This window comes from Hylobates moloch, unplaced genomic scaffold (assembly GCF_009828535.3).
Source record: "Hylobates moloch isolate HMO894 unplaced genomic scaffold, HMol_V3 SCAFFOLD_13, whole genome shotgun sequence".
Classification (NCBI taxonomy): domain Eukaryota; kingdom Metazoa; phylum Chordata; class Mammalia; order Primates; family Hylobatidae; genus Hylobates; species Hylobates moloch.
Window position 1 is genome coordinate 31,855,390 of NW_026652288.1, and position 21,098 is coordinate 31,876,487.

The 21,098-nt window shown below is 40.3% G+C and overlaps 1 protein-coding gene across 6 annotated transcripts in view; it reads left to right on the top strand.

Annotated features, from left to right (window-relative positions):
- The window catches only part of SPAST (spastin), an 89,275-nt gene extending 76,241 nt beyond the window's left edge, over positions 1-13,034 (top strand). For 4 of the 6 annotated variants that reach the window (XM_032172628.2, XM_032172630.2, XM_032172629.2 and 1 more), the window contains 4 exons: positions 993-1,072; positions 2,604-2,674; positions 5,182-5,222; positions 12,304-13,034. In XM_032172628.2, the coding sequence (XP_032028519.1) occupies positions 993-1,072; positions 2,604-2,674; positions 5,182-5,222; positions 12,304-12,426 (315 nt within the window). In that variant the 3' untranslated portion in view covers positions 12,427-13,034. The remainder of the gene's footprint in view (positions 1-992; positions 1,073-2,603; positions 2,675-5,181; positions 5,223-12,303) is intronic. The other 2 variants (XM_032172632.2, XM_032753185.2) reach the window with 1 other exon arrangement.
- The last annotated feature ends 8,064 nt before the right edge of the window (positions 13,035-21,098 follow it).

Here is a 21,098-nt window from a genome sequence, read left to right on the forward strand (position 1 = left end):
TGCTGGGATTACAGGCATGAGTCACCGTGCCCGGCCAGAAATCGCAAATTTCTAGAAATGTAAAGCAGATCAGTGGGTTATCGGGGTGAGAGTTGGGAATGAGGATTAACTGCAAACAGGTATGAGTGAACTAAAAAGTGTTCTAAAACTGGATTGTGGTGATGATTGCACATCTCTATAAATGTATTAAAAGTCATTGAATTATACACTTACAATGGGTGAAATTCATAGTAGATGAATTCATACCTCTATAAAACTGTTTTTTTGCAGCAAAATATTTATTGCTATGTTTTTATTCAAGTGTGGTGAATTATTGCTACGTTTTTATCCAGGTGTGGTGTCTCACGCCTATAATCCCAACACTTTGGGAGGCTGAGGTGGGAGGATCACTTGAGCCAGGAATTCATGACCAGCCTGGGCAACATAGGGAGACCCTGTCTCTACAAACACTTTTTTAGAAATTAACCAGGCATGGTGGCACGTGCCTTTGGTCCCAGTTACTCGGGAGGCTGAGATGGGAGGATGGCTTGAACCCAGGGTATTGAGGCTATAGTGAGCTATGATTGTGCCCTGCACTTCAGCCTGGGTAACAGTGCAAGACCCTGTCTCAATATAAAAAAAGAAAAGAATCATTAATTCTGGGCCGGGCGCGGTGGCTCGTGCTTGTAATCCCAGCACTTTGGGAGGCCGAGGCGGGCGGATCACGAGGTCAGGAGATCGAGACCACGGTGAAACCCCGTCTCTACTAAAAATACAAAAAAATTAGCCGGGCGTGGTGGCGGGCGCCTGTAGTCCCAGCTACTCAGAGAGGCTGAGGCAGGAGAATGGCGTGAACCCGGGAGGCGGAGCTTGCAGTGAGCCGAGATTGCGCCACTGCACTCCAGCCTGGGCGACAGAGCGAGACTCCGTCTCAAAAAAAAAAAAAAAAAAAAAAAAAAAAGAATCATTAATTCTGAAATTAGACTGAATGATCATTTTTTAATATTTTTCAGACAAGACTACTTTTGCTTAAAAATCTGTTATGTAAACAAGGAAGTCCATTGACCCAAAAAGAACTAGCACAACTTGCTAGGTGAGTAATTTGGATTTGGTTTATCTTACAGCTTTTATTTATTTTTTGTAAATAATTCTTTTTTTAGTTATTTAAAGTAATCTTAACTATGAAATGAGTAATTCATTTATCAGAAGACTTTCTCTCATCCTCTACCTCCTTTGCCTTTTTCTTACCTCTTATTGTTATATATATGTGGAATCTAAATTTCACTTACTACGTCCTCTGCAAGACATGACCTAAATATCTAATGATGATAGTATCTTCTTTTTATAAATTTATTAAAACCTGTAAGTGGTATTAAAGTAATTTAAACATTTACACCCTGGGCAACATGGTAAAACCCCATCTCTACAAAAAATAAAATGAGTCAGGAATGGTGGCACATACCTGTAGTCCCAGCTACTTGGGAGGTTGAGGTGGGAGGATCACTTCAGCCCAGGAGGTGGAGGTTGAGCGACAGAGTGAGACCCTGTCTCAAAAAAAATTTTAAACATTTCATATTGCACACTAACACAGATATTTTTATATAAACTTGTTCTTGGCATTATGCTGAATACTTTTCAGCTATTTTAATAATTTTAATTATTTAATAATTTTAATTTCAGCTATTTGAATAATCTTAAACTTTATGAACAGTGTGAAGTAGAAACAGTATAGGAGATGTGCTCATGAATTTTATTCCCTGAAAAATGTCATAAAGTAATTTAAAGTATTCAATGAGTATGTGAGTATTGAATAATTTTAACAAGAACTCTTGAGTTCCCAGATACCTATGACAAAAGAACAAATTACTTGGAAATATCTTCCACTCCAGACCTTTCTGTCTATCCCCATATTTAAAAAAATGTACATTGATTGTCTCTTACCCCCTCAAGGGAGTGCTCTTTGCCAAGATAAATGCTAATTAGAGAAGCAATTGTGTTTATGTGTCAGTTGGCCACCAGTAGTTTGTAGATGTTACCTTTCCAGGTGACATGTTTACAATTTAATGAAGCCTCTGGAGATAGTATGCCTTAATCTAAAGGAATGGTTCTAATGATTAAAATTTGAGGCATTACTACATTTTGTTTTAAGCAAATGGGCCTTTCTGTTCCCTTAAAATCAAACCCTCATAACTATGGGTTTGCTGACAAAAGGAAACTAGTTTTTACTCTCTTATTATATGGAGATTTTAAATCTGCAGAGATGAAAATAATTTGCTGTTTCAGCTGGGTGCGGTGGCTCACACTTGTAATCCCAGTACTTTGGGAGGCTGTGGCGGGTGGATCACCTGAGGTCAGGAGTTCGAGACCAGCCTGACCAACATGGTGAAACGCCTTCTATACTAAATACAAAAAAAAAAAATTAGCCAGGTGTGGTGGCGCATGCCTATAATCCCAGCTACCTGAGAGGCTGAGGCAGGAGAATCGCTTGAACCCAGGAGGTGGAGGTTGCAGTGAGCCGAGATCATGCCATTGCACGGCAGCCTGGGCAACAAGAGCAAAACTCTGTCTCAAAAAAAAAAGGGGGGGTGGGAAATAATTTGCTGTTTCTTCCTTGCCTTCCTCAGAATGACTGATGGATACTCAGGAAGTGACCTAACAGCTTTGGCAAAAGATGCAGCACTGGGTCCTATCCGAGGTAGGTATACAAGAGCTTGAAACATTTAGAACTATTTATTATACCACCTTAGAAGTTTAAGAAGTCCAAAAAAATCTACCAAGAGATTTTTTTCTTGTGGAGATAGGGTCTCACTCTGTTGCCCAGGGTGTAGTGCAGTGGCACAATCATAGTTCACTGCAACCTCGAACCCCCCAGGCTCAGGTGATTCTCCCACCCAGCCTTCCCAGTAGCTGGGACTACAGGCATGCACCATCATGCCCAGATAATTATTTTATTTTATTTTTTTGTAGAGACAGGGTTTCACCATGTTGCCCAAGCTGGTCTTGAACTCCTGGGCTCAAGTGAGCAGCCTGCCTTGGCCTCCCAAAGTGCTGGGATTACAGGCATGAGCCACCATGCCCAGCCTTAAAACCATTCTTGGCTCACAGATCATACAAAAACAGTCTATGAGCAAGTAGACTGTGACCCCTGTTCTAGGCAAGAGGTTTCACTTCTTGATAGTAAGTAAGCAGCAGAAAACTCAAAAAGAAAACTTTAAACAAAAAAGAATAATGTAAGGAAAATGTTCTTATCTGTTTTCTGGCTCTTTTCAATATTCTGACATCATTTGAAATTAATGTGTCTAGCCGGGCGCGGTGGCTCACGCTTGTAATCCCAGCACTTTGGGAGGCCGAGGCAGGCGGATCACGAGGTCAGGAGATCGAGACCACAGTGAAACCCCGTCTCTACTAAAAATACAAAAAATTAGCCAGGCGTGGTGGCAGGCGCCTGTAGTCCCAGCTACTCGGAGAGGCTGAGGCAGGAGAATGGCGTGAACCCGGGAGGCGGAGCTTGCAGTGAGCCGAGATTGCGCCACTGCACTCCAGCCTGGGCGACAGAGCGAGACTCCGTCTCAAAAAAAAAAAAAAAAAAAAAAAAGAAATTAATGTGTCTAAAGGAAATTATTATATAAGAGAAGTTTTCACTTTTTTAATTATATATTTTGAGGAATTGGCAGCAAAGTATTTATTGCTATGTTTTTATTCAGGTTACTTGGTTGATTCTGAAATACCACGACCGATTCTTTTTAGGTTAGGTTAGGATAAACTCACATAGATATTTTCAGCTACATTTCCACAGCCAGCATGGGTAGTGGATGGTTGATGCTTTCAGGTATGCACTCAGATTATTAGCTATGATGATAAAATAATCATAATAGCTCCATCCCTTTTCTGTCATTCAAGAAAGTACAATTGAATGTAGTTGTATGAGAAAGATGTTATCATAGTGTCTAATGTAATTTGCCTTAAAAGCCTACATTATACAAAACCTTTTTGTTTTACTGGTTAAAAATTACCAGTAACACCTCCCATAGTGAAATAGGGTACTGATTAAGAACTGCTACTTTGCAAAATAAAAAATGTAATCTTGAGAGTATATTTTGAAACTCTGGATGAACAAATTTTCTTGCTGCTGGAGCTTACATCTTGTTCAGATAGTGGATTTAGAAATAGTAGCTAATGCATAAATAAGTTGTATTTTCTTGGAACGTTTTGGCTATTCTAAGGTAGACAAAATTTGGGTTTAAAAAAAGATTTGCATCCATTAAAGTACAGAAAATGGCCGGGTGCAGTGGCTTATGTCTATAATCCAGGGCTTTGGGAGGCCAAGGTGGGAGGATCGTGTGGGCCTAATAGTTTGAGACTAGACTGGGCAACATAGGGATATCCTGTCTCTACAAAAAAATATAATAAATTAACTGGGCCTGTTGGCATGCACCTGTAATCCCAGCTACTTGGGAGGCTGAAGTAGGAGGATCACTTGAGCCTGGAAGGTCCAGGCAGCAGTGAACCATGGTCATGCCACTCACTGCACTCCAGCCTGGGTGGGTGACAGAGTGAGTTGCTGTCTTAAAAAGTAAATAAATAGGCCAGGAACGGTGGCTCACGCCTGTAATCCCAGCACTTTGGGAGGCCGAGATGGGTGGATCATGAGGTCAGGAGTTCGAGACCAGCTTGGCCAATATGGTGAAACCGCATGCATCTCTACTGAAAATACAAAAATTAGCCAGGTATGGTTGTGCGTGCCTGTAATCCCAGCTACTCAGGAGTCTGAGGCAGGAGTATCGCTTGAACCTGGGAGGCGAGGTTGCAGTAAGCCGAGCACTGCAGCCTGGGCAACAGAGCAAGACTCTGTCTCCAACAAAAAAAAGTAAATACATAAAGTGCAGAGTAAAAACAAAAACAGACTAATGCATTTTGTAAAGAACAAGTTGCATTCTTTTAAGTTTCCTTTCAAATTTGTGAACTATTGTTCTTGGGCAGTATGCAAGAAATTGAACACTTTCCAGTGATTCCTAAGAAGGAATATTCTCTTCTAAGCATTTATAAATTGTATGTGCTCAAAGTCAACATGTGTCTCTTTCTTTTAATATAATGATTTGTACTGAATAGATACATGTAGATCATTGTACTTGGTTTTGCCCTTCAACAATTTAAACTGCAAAATGTATATATTTTTAAGTGCCTGACTTTTATGTTTTACAGAACTAAAACCAGAACAGGTGAAGAATATGTCTGCCAGTGAGGTACAGTATTTTACAATGATATTTTCTTTGTCCTCTATATTGTAAAACATACATATATGAATTTGTGTGTGTGTGTGTGTGTGTGTGCGTTTTTTTTTTTTTTTTTTTGAGACAGTCTGGCACGATATCGGCTCACTGCAACCTCCGCCTCCTGGATTCAAGCGATTCTCCTGCCTCAGCCTCCCAAGTAGCTACAGGCATGTACCACCAAGCCCAGCTAATTTTTGTATTTTTAGTAGAGAGGGCGTTTCACCATATTGGCCAGTCTGGTCTCAGACTCCTGACCTCAAGTGATCCACCCAACTCGGCCTCCCAAAGTGCTGGGATTACAGGCTTGAGCCGCTGCATCTGGCTGTTTTTTTCATTTGTTTGTTTGTTTTTGAGACGGAGTCTCACTCTGTCGCCCAGGCTGGAGTGCAGTGGCGCGATCTCGGCTCACTGCAAGCTCCGCTTCCCGTGTTCACGCCATTCTCCTGCCTCAGTCTCCCTAGTAGCTGGGCCTACAGGCGCCCACCACCATGCCTGGCTAAGTTTTTGTACTTTTAGTGGAGACAGGGTTTCACCGTGTTAGCCAGGATGGTCTGTATCTCCTGATCTTGTGATCTGCCCGCCTCGGCCTCCCAAAGTGCTGGGATTACAGGCATGAGCCACCACGCCTGGCCTTTTTTTTTTTTTTTTTTTTTTTTTTTTGAGACACAGGGTCTTGCTCTGTTCCCAGGCTGGAGTGCAGTGGTACAATCGTGGCTGACTGTAACCTTGACCTCTTGTTCTCAAGCAGTCCTCTTGTCTCAGACTTTTCCGTAGCTGGGACTACAGGCAAGTGCCACAATGCCCCACTAATTTTTAAATTTTCTGTAGAGATGGTGTCTCTCCCTGTTGCCCAGGGTGGCCTCAGACTCTTGGCCTCAAGTAATCCTCCTGCCTCAGCCTCTCAGAGTGCTTGGGACTAATTTTTTTTAATGGATTTTTCTAGTTGATTAGAAGCTAGAAAAAATTAACTTTGCTTCACTTCAAAATATGGAAACCTATGAAATAGTCTCAGTCAAATTTTTTTTTGGTAATAGACAAAACATATATACATAGACATTAAGTCATTTTCTATCAAATCATATTACATAAATGCCAAACAGAAGAAAATTATAGGCCCGGTGCGGTGGCTCATGCCTGTAATCCCAGCACGTTGGGAGGCCGAGGTGGGCAGATCACTTGAGGTCAGGAGTTCAAGACCAGCCTGGCCAACATGGCAAAACCCTGTATCTATTAAAAATACAAAAAAATTAGGCCGGGGGCGGTGGCTCACACCTGTAATCCCAGCACTTTGGGAGGCCGAGGCGGGCGGATCACTAGGTCAGGAGATGGAGACCATCCTGGCTAACATGGTGAAACCCTGTCTCCACTAAAAAATACAAAAAAATTACCCGGGCGTGGTGGCGGGCGCCTGTAGTCCCAGCTACTCGGGAGGCTGAGGCAGGAGAACGGCATGAACCTGGGAAGTGGAGCTTGCAGTGAGCCGAGATCGCGCCACTGCACTCCAGCCTGGGCGACAGAGCAAGACTCTGTCTCAAAAAAAAAAAAAAATTATATGAAACTTGGGTTTTACACAATAAAAATAACCTGTAACTATAGGTTAATCTTTTAATAATGTTCTATTTTGTTTTTCAATAATTTTTATTTTTTAATTAATTAATTTCTTTTTTTTTGAGAAGGACTCTCGCTTTGTCGCCCAGACTGGAGTGCAGTGGCACAATCGTGGCTCACTGTAGCCTCCACCTCCCAGGTTCAAGTGATTCTCCTGCCTCAGCCTCCTGCGTAGCTGAGATTACAGGCATGGGCCACCACGCCCGGCAAATTTTTTTTTTTTTTTGTATTTTTAGTAGAGATGGGGTTTCACTATGTTGGCCAGGTGGGTCTTGAACTCGTGACCTCAGGCGATCACCAGCCTCGGCCTCCCTAAGTGCTAGGATTACAGGCGTGAGCCACCATGCCTAGCCAATTTATTACCATTTCTTAATATGGAAGACCTCCTTATGAGATGCTGAAGCATTTCATTTAAAAAAAGTTGCATGTAAAATATAAAATTGGGTATACGGAATGGTCATAACTCTGTGAGCAAAATTTTGAAATCAGGCTTCAATTACAGTCAGCCTTTCCTATCCGTGGATTCTGCATTCATGGATTCAACCAAATGCAGATAAAAAATACTTGGGGGGAAAAAAGCATCTGTGTTGAACATGTACAGACTTTTATTCTTGTTATTATTCCCTAAACAATATAGTATAAAAACTATTTACATTGCATTTACATTGTATTAGGTGTTATAAGTAATCTAGAGATGTTTTAAAGTATACAGGAGGATTGTGTAGGTTGTATGCAAATACTGCACCATTTTATATAAGGGACTTTAAGCGTTTGCGGATTTTGCTGTCTGTGGGGGAACCAATTTCCCAGAGATACCGAGGGACAGCTGTATATTTCTAACTTATTTTTTATTTCCCTAATTTCAGCAGCTGTTGAGGGGACAGTGAACCGTTAACATAGATAATGAGTGTATTTAAGTACATTTTGGAGTTTTTTTTTTTTCTTCAGGCTTTTAGTTGCCTATCAGATGAGGTATCATACTTGAATTTTTTTTAAGAAAGCTTTTAGTTTTCTTTCTTTTTTTTTTTTTGTGAGATGGAGTCTTGCTCTGTTTCTAGGCTGGAGTGGAGTGCAGTGGTGTGATCTCAGCTCACTGCAACCTCTGCCTACTGGGTTCAAGTGATTCTCCTGCCTCAGCCTCCTGAGTAGCTGGGACTACAGGTGCGTGCCACTATGCCCAGCTAATTTTTATTTTGTATTTTTAGTAGAGACAGAGTTTGACCATGTTGGCCAGGATGGTCTCGATCTCCTGACCTTGGGATCCACCCACCTTGGCCTCCCAAAGTGCTAGGGATTACAGGCGTGAGCTACCGCGCCCGGCTGAAAGCTTTTAGTTATCTAACTTACTTTATTTAATTTAATTTCATTTATTTTTATTTTTATTTTATTTTTTGGGACAATGTCTCACTTGGTTGCCCAGGCTGGAGTGCAGTGGTACAATCATGGCTCACTGCACCCTCCAGCTCCTGGGCTCAGGCTATCCTCCTGCCTCAGCCTTTTGAGTCGCTGGGACTACAGGCATGTACCACCACACTCAGCTAATTTTTAAATTTTTTGTAGAGATGGGGTCTCACTATGTTGCCTAGGCTGGTCTCAGATTCCTCAAGCATTCCTCCCACTTCAACCTCCCAAAATGCTGGGATTACAGGTGTGAGCCACCATGCCAGGCTTGAAATTTTTAATCCCACACCTAAAAATACAGTTTTATCCACCATTTTTTAAATTTGTAACATTATTTATTAAAAATTTAGATGGTAAAACTAAAAATTAAAGCTTAATAAAACTACTGAGTGATTTACAAGGAAGAATATTACTGGTATCTTTTGTGAGCATCCCATTAATTATATATATTCAGGTTATATTGTTACAATATTTCGTTCTACTGTATACTTTTTTTTGTTTGTTTTTTTGAGACTGAGTTTCGCTCTTGTTGCCCAGGCTGGAGTGCAATGGCGCAATCTCGGCTCACTGCAACCTCCGCCTCCTGGGTTCAAGCAATTCGCCTGCCTCAGCCTCCCGAGTAGCTGGGATTACAGGCATGCACCACTATGCCTGGCTAATTTTGTGTTTTTGTAGAGACAGGGTTTCACTGTGATGGTCAGGCTGATCTGGAACTCCCAACCTCAGGAGATCCGCCCACCTCAGCCTCCCAAAGTGCTGGGATTACAAGTGTGAGCCACCACGCCTGGCTCTACTGTATACTTTCATTCAGTTGTTTCTTTTTAATCTAGTGGTTTTGGTATTAATAATTTGATAATGACCTTTAGTTGTTATTGCTTATGAGTTAATATTTATAAAGCACTTAAAGTAGCTGGCACATAGTAAACACTAGGTAAAGATCCATTAAATAACTTTAAAAAATATGAAACTGATAGTGGCATTTGATTATAGAGATTAAGGTAATCCATTCTGTCATTATCATTTATGGGATGAGATGTAAACACAAGTAGTTTGCTCTCTAAAACTGTATACTAGAATTTTATATACCCATTATTTGGTGTAACTTTAATACCAAAGTGTATTGTCAGTTACCAGTGAATATATATAAATTTAGATAAGGAAAACCCAACTTGGTCGGGCGCAGTGGCTCACACCTATAATCCTAGCACTTTGGGAGGCCGAGGCAGTTGCATCACCTGAGGTCATGAGTTCGAGACCAGCCTGGCCAACATGGCAAAACCCTGTCTCCACTAAAAATACAAAAATTAGCCGGGCGTGGTGGCACATGCCTGTAATTCCAGCTGCTCGGGAGGCTGAGGAAGGAGAATCGCTTGAACCTGGGAGGTGGAGGTTGCAGTGAGCTGAGATCGCACCACCGCACTCCAGTCTGTGCAACAGGAACGAGACTCCATCTCCAAAAAAAAAAAACCCAACTTATCTTTTACAGTTTATAATAGTAGAAGTTCAAATAATTGGTTTGGAATTTCCGTATTTTTAAGGGTTAGTACTAAAACTGTTGGTTATAAATTGGGGTACAATATACTTTGTTTCATCTCCAAAAAAAAAAAAAAAAAAAAAAAGAAAAACCCAACTTACCGTTTACAGTTTATAATAGTAGAAGTTCAAATAATTGGTTTGGAATTTCTGTATTTTTAAGGGTTAGTACTAAAATTGTTGGTTATAAATTGGGGTACAATATACTTTGTTTTTTAAGTACCTTGTGTATCTAATTTAACTTTAACTCCTTTATTATTTTGATAAGACAACTTTGCTACTTATTTCCCCCCTTAACTAAACCAGCTACCAGCTGCTTTTTTTCCTGTTGTATACATTAGTCTCTTACCTTAAAATATCATATAAGTTTCATATATATACACATATCAAACTATAGACTTAAATTAGAATTACATCAACATCTTTTAAAACCTTAATTTCTGGCCAGGCGTGGTTGTTCATGCCTATAATCCCAGCACTTTGGGAGGCCGAGGCCGTTGGATCGCTTGAGCTCAGGAATTCGAGACCAGCCTGGACAACATGGTGAAACCCTCATCTCTACAAAAATTACAAAAAGTTAGCTGGGCGTGGTGGCGCACACCTATAGTCCTAGCTACTTGGGAGGATCTCTTAAGCCTGGGAGGCAGAGGTTGCAGTGAGCCAAGATCATGCCACTGCACTCCAGCCTGGGTAACAGTGAGACCCTGTCTCAAAACAAAAATACTAATTTCTATAACAAATAAATTTTATTTAGTAATATCATGTTTAATACCCATGTTACATTCATCATTCTTCTACACTTTGGCCTTTAGGAAGAGGCAGTGTGTGTTTTACAGTTAAATAGGAAACAAGTAGGGTTCATATAGTGCTTATGGGGTTTTCTTTGGTGGGAGGTTGCTGGGTTTTTGGGGGGTTTTTTTGAGACAGGGTATCACTCTGTCACCCAGGCTGAATTACACTGGCATGCTCATGGCTCACTGCAGCCTCAACCTCCCAGAGTCAAGTGATCCTCCCACCTCAGCTTCCCTAGTAGCTAAGACTACAGGCGTGCGCCACCATGCCTAGCTAAATTTTGTACATTTTGTAGAGATGAGGCTTTGCCATGTTGCCCAGGCTGGTCTCTAACTCCTGGGCTCAAGCGATCCACTCGCTTCAGCCTCCCAAAGTTCTGGGATTACAGGTGTGAGCCACTGCAACCAGCCTATATTTTAACTATATGTTTTTTTCTTTTTGGCTAAAATTTTTCAGATTAGTTTACAAGTTACAAGTGTAGGTGATATCTCATGGAGATATCAAAGATAATATGAAGTTAGATTGGGTTTTTAAGAGTAATTTTTTAAATACGGATAAATATCAGTTGTTGAAGTTTTGTTTAAAGTTCTTTAACTTGTTATTTTTGGGCCAAAATACAGGTGTACGCTAGTAATGATTTTTAACACAGGTCATTTATGCCAAACTGCATTTTGCCTTAATTTTTTTTTTTTTTTTTTTGAGATGGAGTCTCGCTCGTCGCCCAAGCTGGAGTGCAATGGCACAATCTCGGCTTACTTACAACCTCCAACTCCCAGGTTCAAGCGATTCTCCTGCCTCAACCTCCTGAGTAGCTGGGATTACAGGCACCCGCCTGGCTAATTTTTGTATTTTTAGTGGAGATGGGGTTTCACCATGTTGGCCAGGCTGGTCTCGAACTCCTGACCTCAGGTGATCCACCTGCCTTGGCCTCCCAAAGTGCTGTGATTACAGGTGTGAGCCACCGTGCTTGGCCAAAATTTTTATTTTTCTATTGCCTGGACTCTGTGAACCTATCCATTTTGCCTTTTAAAAATACTTAGGTGTAAATATAGATATTCATTAACTCAGCATTGTTTTAATCTATTTCCAAAGGCAATTTAAAAGATCAGAAAATAAGACCAAATTAATATAAAAATGCAAACTTTAGGCTGGGCACAGTGGCTTACGTCTGTAATCCCAGCACTTTGGGAGGCCAAGGTGGGCGGATCACCTGAGGTTAGGAGTTTGGGACCAACCTGGCCATCATGGTGAAACCCTGTCTCTACTAAAAATACAAAAATTAGCTGGGCATGGTGGCATGTGCCTGTAATCCCAGCTACTCGGGAGGCTGAGACAGAAGAATTGCTTGAACCTAGGAGGGGGAGGTTGCATATCTGAGTGGTGAAATTGTGATTCTTTTTTTCTCTTTGTCTATATTTTTGAACTTTTCTATAAATGATTGTGTTTTGTTTATATATTGGAAAAATATTATGCTTTCAAATGTTAATACCTATGAAACTAAACACAAGTAATAAATATATTAGTATAGCATTTAAGGTTTCTTGTGTAGCAGATCAACATAGAAAATTAAATGGCTGACATAATTTTCTACGAATACATACACGTATGTTTTTTATAACATTAATAAACAGCAGCATCATTACTTTAATCCATCATTTCGTTAATCACTATATACCTGTTGATCATTTGTATTGTCATGTGCTTTTTAAAAATCTAGATGAGAAATATTCGATTATCTGACTTCACTGAATCGTTGAAAAAAATAAAACGCAGCGTCAGCCCTCAAACTTTAGAAGCGTACATACGTTGGAACAAGGACTTTGGAGATACCACTGTTTAAGGAAATACCTTTGTAAACCTGCAGAACATTTTACTTAACAAAAGAGGAAACACAAGATCTTCAGTGAACAGTCATTGGCTACAGAAACAGCCTAAGTTTACAGGACCTTTTAGAGTCTTACATATTTGTGCACCAAACTTGAAGATGAACCGGAAAACAAACTTAAACAAAATATACAATGCAAATGGAATTTTTTGTTGCTTAAGGCCTTGCCTTGATGGTCACAGTTATCCCAATGGACACTGTAAGTTAGAGCACAACAAAACCTGATTCTGGTCTTCTTTACCAATATAATCATAATGTAAATAATAATTTGTATATTGTGTTGCAGATGAAAGTATTCCAGAGACAGTGAATGGTAGAAGACACAAGAACATTTGGTTGTTTGTCTTCTGATGTTTTTTCTTAAAATAGTAATTTCTCCTACTTTTCTTTCCTACTGTTGTCTTAACTACGGGTGATTGGAATGCCAAACACTCTTAAGGTTATTTTCTTTTTTCGTTTTATAAATTCAGTGTGCCAAATGAAACTTTTTTCCTAAGTAACTGTAATAGGAAAAAGTTTATTTTGAGAGTTTCTTCTTCATAAGTCTACAGACATTAAACAATTGTTGTGTTCTTTTTACCTTTTATTTTTCTATTACCTTGCTACCAAACAGTTTAGATAGCAATATAATAGCAACAAAGCAAATCTAGTAGAATAGAGAAGGTTTGAAGGTTTGAGTTACTCTGTCATATAACATGTAGATCAGTCCTCATGTGACCTGCAGTATTTTTTTTTCTAATGTATTTGTCAGAAACCTATTGTAGACTGTTAACTTCTTCCTGATGGAATTTATTTTCTGCAAGAATTATTCTGATTTTTAAGAGAGCCAATTTTAACTGCTGTGAAAATGTTTCCAGTGCAAGAGAAGGGAAATACTAGGAACTAAGACATTTCTAATTTATTGCTTATTACTTTCTTAATGTATACAGGATAATTATAAGCAATGGAACTACCATCTTTTATTATTAATAATTATTAATCCCTGCAATGAAACTTTAAAAACACTGAATTTTTATACATGGCATACATTTTTCTAGGTTCCTTCTGCTTGCTTTATTAACTCAAAAGTTCTACTTCTAGTCTGTTGATCTGCCTTTTGTTCTCCCAAAATGTACAGTAATTCCGTTTGTTTGTATAAATATGCCTGGATTTTCATTATAAAAATGTCGTTATAGGGAGTAGAGACTCATCATGGCCTTTAAAATATCGTAATAAAGGCAAATAGATATTTGCCCATAGTTTACTGGTTAAAAGTTTGTTTACAGAACTTTTCTCTGGTGCTTAAATGATGCTATGTAAAATGTCATGAGTGGAAAGAGTATTTGTAGTAGTAACAAAAATTTTTCATTTAGGAAAGATTTCTTAGGTTTTGAAAGAATACATTAAAATAAAAAACTTGCCCCTACTAGGTAAGAACTTTATAATGAAGACATACATTCTTCTTAATTTTACTCTTGCTCTTGTTAAAGATTTGTTTGAATATGAAAGATGCATGATTTCTGGGTTTTTTTGTTTTTTTTTGAGACAGAGTTTCGCTGTTGTTGCCCAGGCTGGAGTGCAATGGCGCAATCTTGACGCACCGCAACCTCCGCCTCCCAGGTTCGAGCAATTCTCCTGCCTCAGGCTCCCGAGTAGCTGGGATTACAGGCATGTGCCACCACCCCGGCTAATTTTGTATTTTTAGTAGAGATGGGGTTTCCCCATGTTGGTCAGGCTGGTCTTGAACTCCCGACCTCAGGAGATCCACCCGTCTCAGCCTCCCAAAGTGCTGGGATTACAGGCATAAGCCACTGCGCCCGGCCAGAAGATGCATGATTTCTTAGGATCATATGCTGTTTGTAGCCATAAGGTAAATCATGTCTCTTCTAATCATGACTTTGGAACTCCCTGAATAATAAAAATGAGAGTTGAGATAAATAGGGGAAAAAAAATTTTTTTTAAGCCAGAGCTATGCATATGTTAGGTGATGGGTAGTATCCCCTTAAGGTCTCAAACATTACAGCATCAATTATGAAATACTGATAATGAAAGGTAGTAATGAAATATATATGATGAAAAGAATTGAGAAGTTCTAAGTTAAGACATTTCAGTTAAGCTCATAAAATTTCATTCTGTTTTCATTTAAAAGGGGATTAACGTTACTGATACTTGGATAACTGGCTAATCATATTAAAGGACTATGTGGTTCCAGCTCAACTTTTAATATATTGTCTCCTTTAAAATTATCATGATTATAATTGTATTGGGAAAGATTTTTAGATAACAAAGATTTCAAATGTTAAAAGAGATAAAAGTCAGGTTAATACTATCTTAAACATTGAGTCAGAAAATCATTACTGTATAGAAGTTGCTTTCCTGATCAAGTCTGAACTTCACCTAGTGCTAGAGAACTATTTTCTATGACTTAACTCTAACCAAGTTTTATTTTAAGCTGTTTCTTTGATAGAAGGGCCATGAAAATAGAGTAATGATATAGTAGGAGACAAGGGATTGGTTTGGTCTTTTTCAATAAAGATAGAAGTTGCTGAAGTTTTCTGAATTAATAATGACTTAGATTGTGACCTTTTAGGTTCGGTGTTGAGCTCTGTGTTATATTACTTCCTAAAAGATAATGCTTAAACATTAAGCATTAGTGTGCTCTTCATGTTAATATGGCAGAGTTTTGTAAACTAAATTAAAACTCACTGATATATTGGACTTTGAGCCAAGGGAAAGAATGAGTACTATCTTTCCAGGTATCTTAAGGGTAAAAGCTTATTCTAAGACAGTCTGTCCATTGAGAATATTAGATTTCTGACTTGCAAATATGTTTGTACTCCAGAAGAATTAGAGGAAAAGCAGATAACTAGAATTCTAATTTAAGTACGTATACAGCAGTCTTTGTTCATAGTGTAGAATTCTTTATATTTTGTACAAAAACTAATTCTTTTGGTAAAATGAACCATTTACAGTTCGGTTTTGGACTCTGAGTCAAAGGATTTTCCTTTAAATGCTTGTCTCAATTTTAGTCTGGTCTTTTGTACTTTTCTTCAGAAGAAATGAATTAAAGGGTACAGTTGCATAAAGTGGGTTTTTATCCTAATGTATTGGAAATAAATGATAAACTTTAGTTTGTCTTTACTTTTTTACTTTAAAACTTTTTGATATTTTAGGGGTTGCAGTCTGATAATGAAGGAGTTGTGTGTGTTAGACTCTGTTAGTAACAATTATAAACTCTTAACAAAATATAGAAAGCAATGATTGGGTGACTCTGCAGAGCAATCAAAACGAGGTAGAAACTGCAAAGTCCTATATTGGAAGAGATTCAGGCTGGGTGCAGTGGCTCATGTCTGTTTGGGAGGCCAGCATGGGAGAATCGCTTATACCCAGGAATTCAAGACCAGCCTGGGGAATATAGGGAGACCCTGTTTCTGCAAAAAAAAAAAAAAAACAACAACAACAACAAAAACCCACTAAAAATTAGCCAGGTTTGGTGGCCTACACCTGTAGTCCCGGTTACTCAAGAGGCTGAGGTTAGAGCATCGCTTGAGCCCGGGAGGAGGAGGTTGCAGTGAGCCAAGATCACACCACTGCACTCCAGCCCAGGTTACAGAGACCCTGTCTCAAAAAATAAAAAGTAAACAAGAGATTCACCTTAACCAGCTTTTACCCATAGAGCAATTTCCAGTTTGTGCAGTTCACTTGGATATAGAATTCAAGTAGAATGTGACAGTCTTGATGGGCTGAGGAATGATTTGGGACTTCTAGAACACCTGAAAATTAGAAGAGAAATTTTGGGAAGGAGAGTGCCTCAGCAAGTAAGCCCAAAAATCTGCCTACGTATTCCTTTCAAATCCTTGGTGGATTCCAAAATTGTGCTTGTGCAGTGTGATTATTTAAAGGAACCCAGCAGAAAGCAAGTTAAAGTCTAAAGAACTCAGCAGAGATTGCAGCTGCCCAAGGACAGAGAGTTTGAAATTCAAGTTCCACTAAGAAGGACTGAGTAAATACTTGGTGTTTCCCATTGAACCCCCAAAATGCCTGCCTTAAGGAAGAATGACAGCATCCTAGAACTAAAGGCTGTGCTTTAGCACTAAGGACAAAATGGAAAGAAACTCACTGTAATGAAGCTTAAAATCAAATCTCACAGCATCAAGGTTATCCATTAGTAATTTAAAACCAGAACAAAACACAGAATTCTTTTTTTTTTTTTTTTTTTTTTTTTGAGACAGAGTCTCACTCTGTCGCCCAGACTGGAGTGCAGTGGCGCGATCTCGGCTCACTGCAAGCTCTGCCTCCCGGGTTCACGCCATTCTTCTGCCTCAGCCTCTCCGAGTAGCTGGGACTACAGGCGCCCGCCACCATGCCTGGCTAATTTTTTTGTATTTTTAGTAGAGACGGGGTTTCGCCGTGGTCTCGATCTCCTGACCTCGTGATCCGCCTGCCTTGGCCTCCCAAAGTGCTGGGATTACAAGCGTGAGCCACCGCACCCAGCCAAAACACAGCATTCTTGAGAAGAAAACAATTCAGAGTCATCACAGCATATATCCAAAGCTCAGTACATAATAAACAATTACTAAGCATGCAAAGAAAAATTATGTGATTCTTTTGACTCAACTTCCCCGATGGAAAAAAAAAAAAAAAGTGGTCCATACCATACTCAACAGAAAATATATAGAAGCAGATGCACAAGTGACCTCTTTGAGAGTGATTTTAAAATAGCGTTAAAATATGTTAAAATAATTTACGAGAAAAGAGATAATGGGTGAATAGAGTGGGAGTTTCAGCAGAAAAATAAGAATTAAAAATCCAACAGAGGCCGGGCACCATGCCTCATGCCTGCAATTCCAGCACTTTGGGAGGCCAAGACAGGTGGATCACCTAAGGTCAGGAGTTCGAGACCAGCCTGACCAACATGGTGAAACCCGGTCTCTACTAAAAATACAAAATTAGCCGGGCATGGGTGGTGCATGCCCATAATCCTAGCTACTTGGGAGGCTGAAGCGGGAGAGTCGCTTGAACCTGGGAGGTAGAGGTTGCAGTGAGCCAAGATCATGCCATTGCACTCCAGCCTGGGTAAGAAGAGCAAAACTCCATCTCAAAAAGTAAATAATTGGCTGGGCGTGGTGGCTCACGCCTGTAATCCCAGCACTTTGGGAGGCCGAGAGGGGTGGATCACAAGGTCAGGAGATTGAGACCATCCTGGCTAACATGGTGAAACCCCGTCTCTACTAAAAATACAAAAAATTAGCCTGGCATGGTGGCGGGCACCTGTAGTCCCAGCTACTCAGGAGGCTGAAGCAGGAGAATGGCATGAGCACAGGAGGCGGAGCTTGCAGTGAGCCGAGATCGCGCCACTGCACTCCAGCCTGGGCAACTGTCTCAAAAAAAAAAGTAATAATAAATAGAGGTTTGAGACCTTTGGAACATTATCAGTTCCTGTAACTTGAAGTAGAGAAGGAAAGGAAGAGAATGGGGCAGAGAAATCTTTGAAGCAATAATGCCTGAAATTTTCCCCAAAGTGTTGAAAGACATCAACTTACAGATCTAAGAAGTTCACTGAACCCCCAAGCAGAATAAATACAACAAAGACTGCATCTGGGTACATCACATTGCCAAAAAAAAAAAAAAAAAAAAAATCTTAAAAGCAACCAAGGTGGGGAGTGGGAAGGAATAGCATTACATTCAGATAAACAAGAGTGATGGCTAACCTCATCAGAAATGATGGAATTAAGAAAATGATGGAATGACATCTTTAAGGTGCAAAGATGAAACAAAGCTTAACTTAAAACTCTGTATCCAGTTAAAATATCCTTCAAGATGTTAAGGCAGTGGCCAGGCTCAGTGGCTTATGCCTGTAATCCCAACACTTTGGGGGCTGAGACAGGAGCATCCCTTGAGGCCATGAGTAACCAGCCTGGGCAACCTAGTGAGAACTCCATCAAAAAATAAAATTAGCTGGGCATGGGCTATGGTCGTGCTACTGCACTCCAGCCTGGGGGACAGAGTGAGTCCCTATCTCTTGAAAAACTGAAGACAAAAATCTTTTCCAGATGAAAACAGAATTTGTTGCTGGCAGACTGACTTTATACGGAATGCTTTAAGAAATTCTTCAGGCTGAAGGAAAATATAAATCTGAAGTGAAAAACGTAGTATCTGAAATTAAAATTTTCCTTGGGTGGACTTACCAGTAAATGGATTTCCCAATGGGAACCTGTATCTCCAGGATGGAATTAAGAATTTTGAAATGATAAACATGTTGGCAAGTAAGAAAGACTTTTTTCTTTTTCTAAATATTGCTGTTTAAAGCAAATAAAAATAGTATTGCAGTGTTTATAATGTATGTATAAGTAAAATATGGGACAGAAATAGCATGAAGGGTCAGGGCAATAAATGTAATTATATTGAGATAATATTACTACATTGTACACAAAGCGAGATAGCATTAGTGTAAGGTAGATTGTGATAAGAATGCATTTTGTAATCTCTCTCCCCATCACTGGGGTGCAGTAGATCTAAAAAGCCATTAAAGAAGATAAAATGGGTTACTAAGAATTTTGTGATTGGTCAAATGAAATCAAGGAAAGAAAAACAGCAAAGAACTGTAAGATAAAACAATGGGATGGTAGAGCTGAAATTAAGTAATGTCACTAAATTGCTTAGCTTCCTCCTTCCTGAACTGTTGTGGATTTTTTTTTTTCAGGGAGTTGGAGGTTGTTTTTTTTAGAGACAGAGTCTCTGTTGCCCCAGGCTGGACAGCAGTGGCGTAATCATACCCCCCTGTAGTCTCAAACTCCTGGGCTCAAGTGATCCTCCTGCCTCGGCCTCCCAAAGTGCTGGGATTACAGGCAGGCAGAGCCACCACACCCTGCCGGAACTATTGTTTTAAAGTCATTAGGTGGTTAAGCCCTCGAGACTATGTGCAAGTTTGATGATTCATTAGGAGCACTCACAGAACTCAGCATATAGTCTTACTCCCAACGATTTATTAGAGCAAAAGGATATGAAGCAAATTCAGCAAAGGGAAAAAAGGAATTAAGTGAAGTCCAGAGGAAACCAAGCACCAGCTTCTAAGGGTTCTCTCCTAATGAAGTCACACGGGATGTCACTCCAGCAACAAGTGACAGCATGTGAAAGTGTTATGCCTCACTGTTAGACATAGTAAGCTTGTTAGGGAATAGAGGGAATCTCCCCTCAAATTCAAGTTCCCAGATGCCTGGCAAGGGCCAACCTTGCCAGCAGGCCTTTCCGGGGATAGCAGTCTCAGGCACGCGTTCGTACAGTTGTTCAGATCAATGTGCTTACATTGGGTAGAGGGGACATATGGAAGCCCAAATTTGGGTGTCAGAGACCTAACAGGGTGAAGACAGTGTCTACAATGATGGACAGCTAGGTATGAGGTGTCAGGGACAGATTGAGGCAGTTATTCACATGGTGGATAGGAGCAACCTGGAATGAGGAATAAGCTCAAACACAGAAAGGAGTGTCCATATGGGGTAAGAGTGTCAGCAGAGATGGTAGATTGGTTGCACACCAAAGACTTGATTGAATAAAGTGAATATACTAAACACAGAGAAGGTAATTATAAATACAGAAAGGGGGAAAACTAGAATGAAACCTGGAGTTCAGCTTGAATTGGGTTTAAGAAAGTGAACTCATGGTTTAAAATCTATTAAAATAGATGAAATATCGGCTGGGTGCAGTGGCTCACGCATATAATCCCAGCACTTTGGGAGGCTGAGGTGGGCAGATCACTTGAGATCAGGAGTTTGAGACCAGCCTGGCCAACATTGCGAAACCCCATCTCTACTAAAAATACAAAAATTAGCCAGGTGTGGTGGTGCGCACCTGTAGTCCCAGCTACTCAGGAGGCTGAGGCACGAGAATCACTTGAACCTGGGAGGCAGAGGTTGCAGTGGGCTGACAGCGTGCCACTGCACTCCAGCCTAGGCAACAGAGCGAGATCCTGTCTCAAAATAAAAATAGAGGACATATAAGCATATAAATATACACGTGTGTATGTGTCCAAATATGTATATTCCCTAGTCTGTCCACCAAGGTGGCCTTGGAGCAGTTACGTTCTAATAGTAATGAGCACATAAAGTACCCATATCTTGCCTTCCAAATTCTTCACTGTGTTAGTCTGCTTGGGCTGCATTACAAAATACCATAGACTGGGCAGCTTAAATAACAGAAATTTGGCTGGGCGCGGTGGCTCACGCCTGTAATCCCAGCACTTTGGGAGGCCGAGGTGGGTGGATCACGAGGTCAGGAGATCGAGACCACGGTGAAACCCCGTCTCTACTAAAAATACAAAAAAATTAGCCGGGCGTAGTGGCGGGCGCCTGTAGTCCCAGCTACTCGGGAGGCTGAGGCAGGAGAATGGCGTGAACCCGGGAGGCGGAGCTTGCAGTGAGCCGAGATTGCGCCACTGCACTCCAGCCTGGGCGACAGAGCGAGACTCCGTCTCAAAAAAAAAAAAAAAAATAACAGAAATTTATCCTCACAGTTCTAGAAGCTTGGAAGTCCAAGATTAAAGTACCAGCCAGTTTGGTTTCTGGTGAGGGCTTTCTTCCTGGCTTGCAGATGGCCACCTTCTCACCATGTCCTCGTATGGCAGACAGCACAAGCTCTCTGATGTCCCTTTT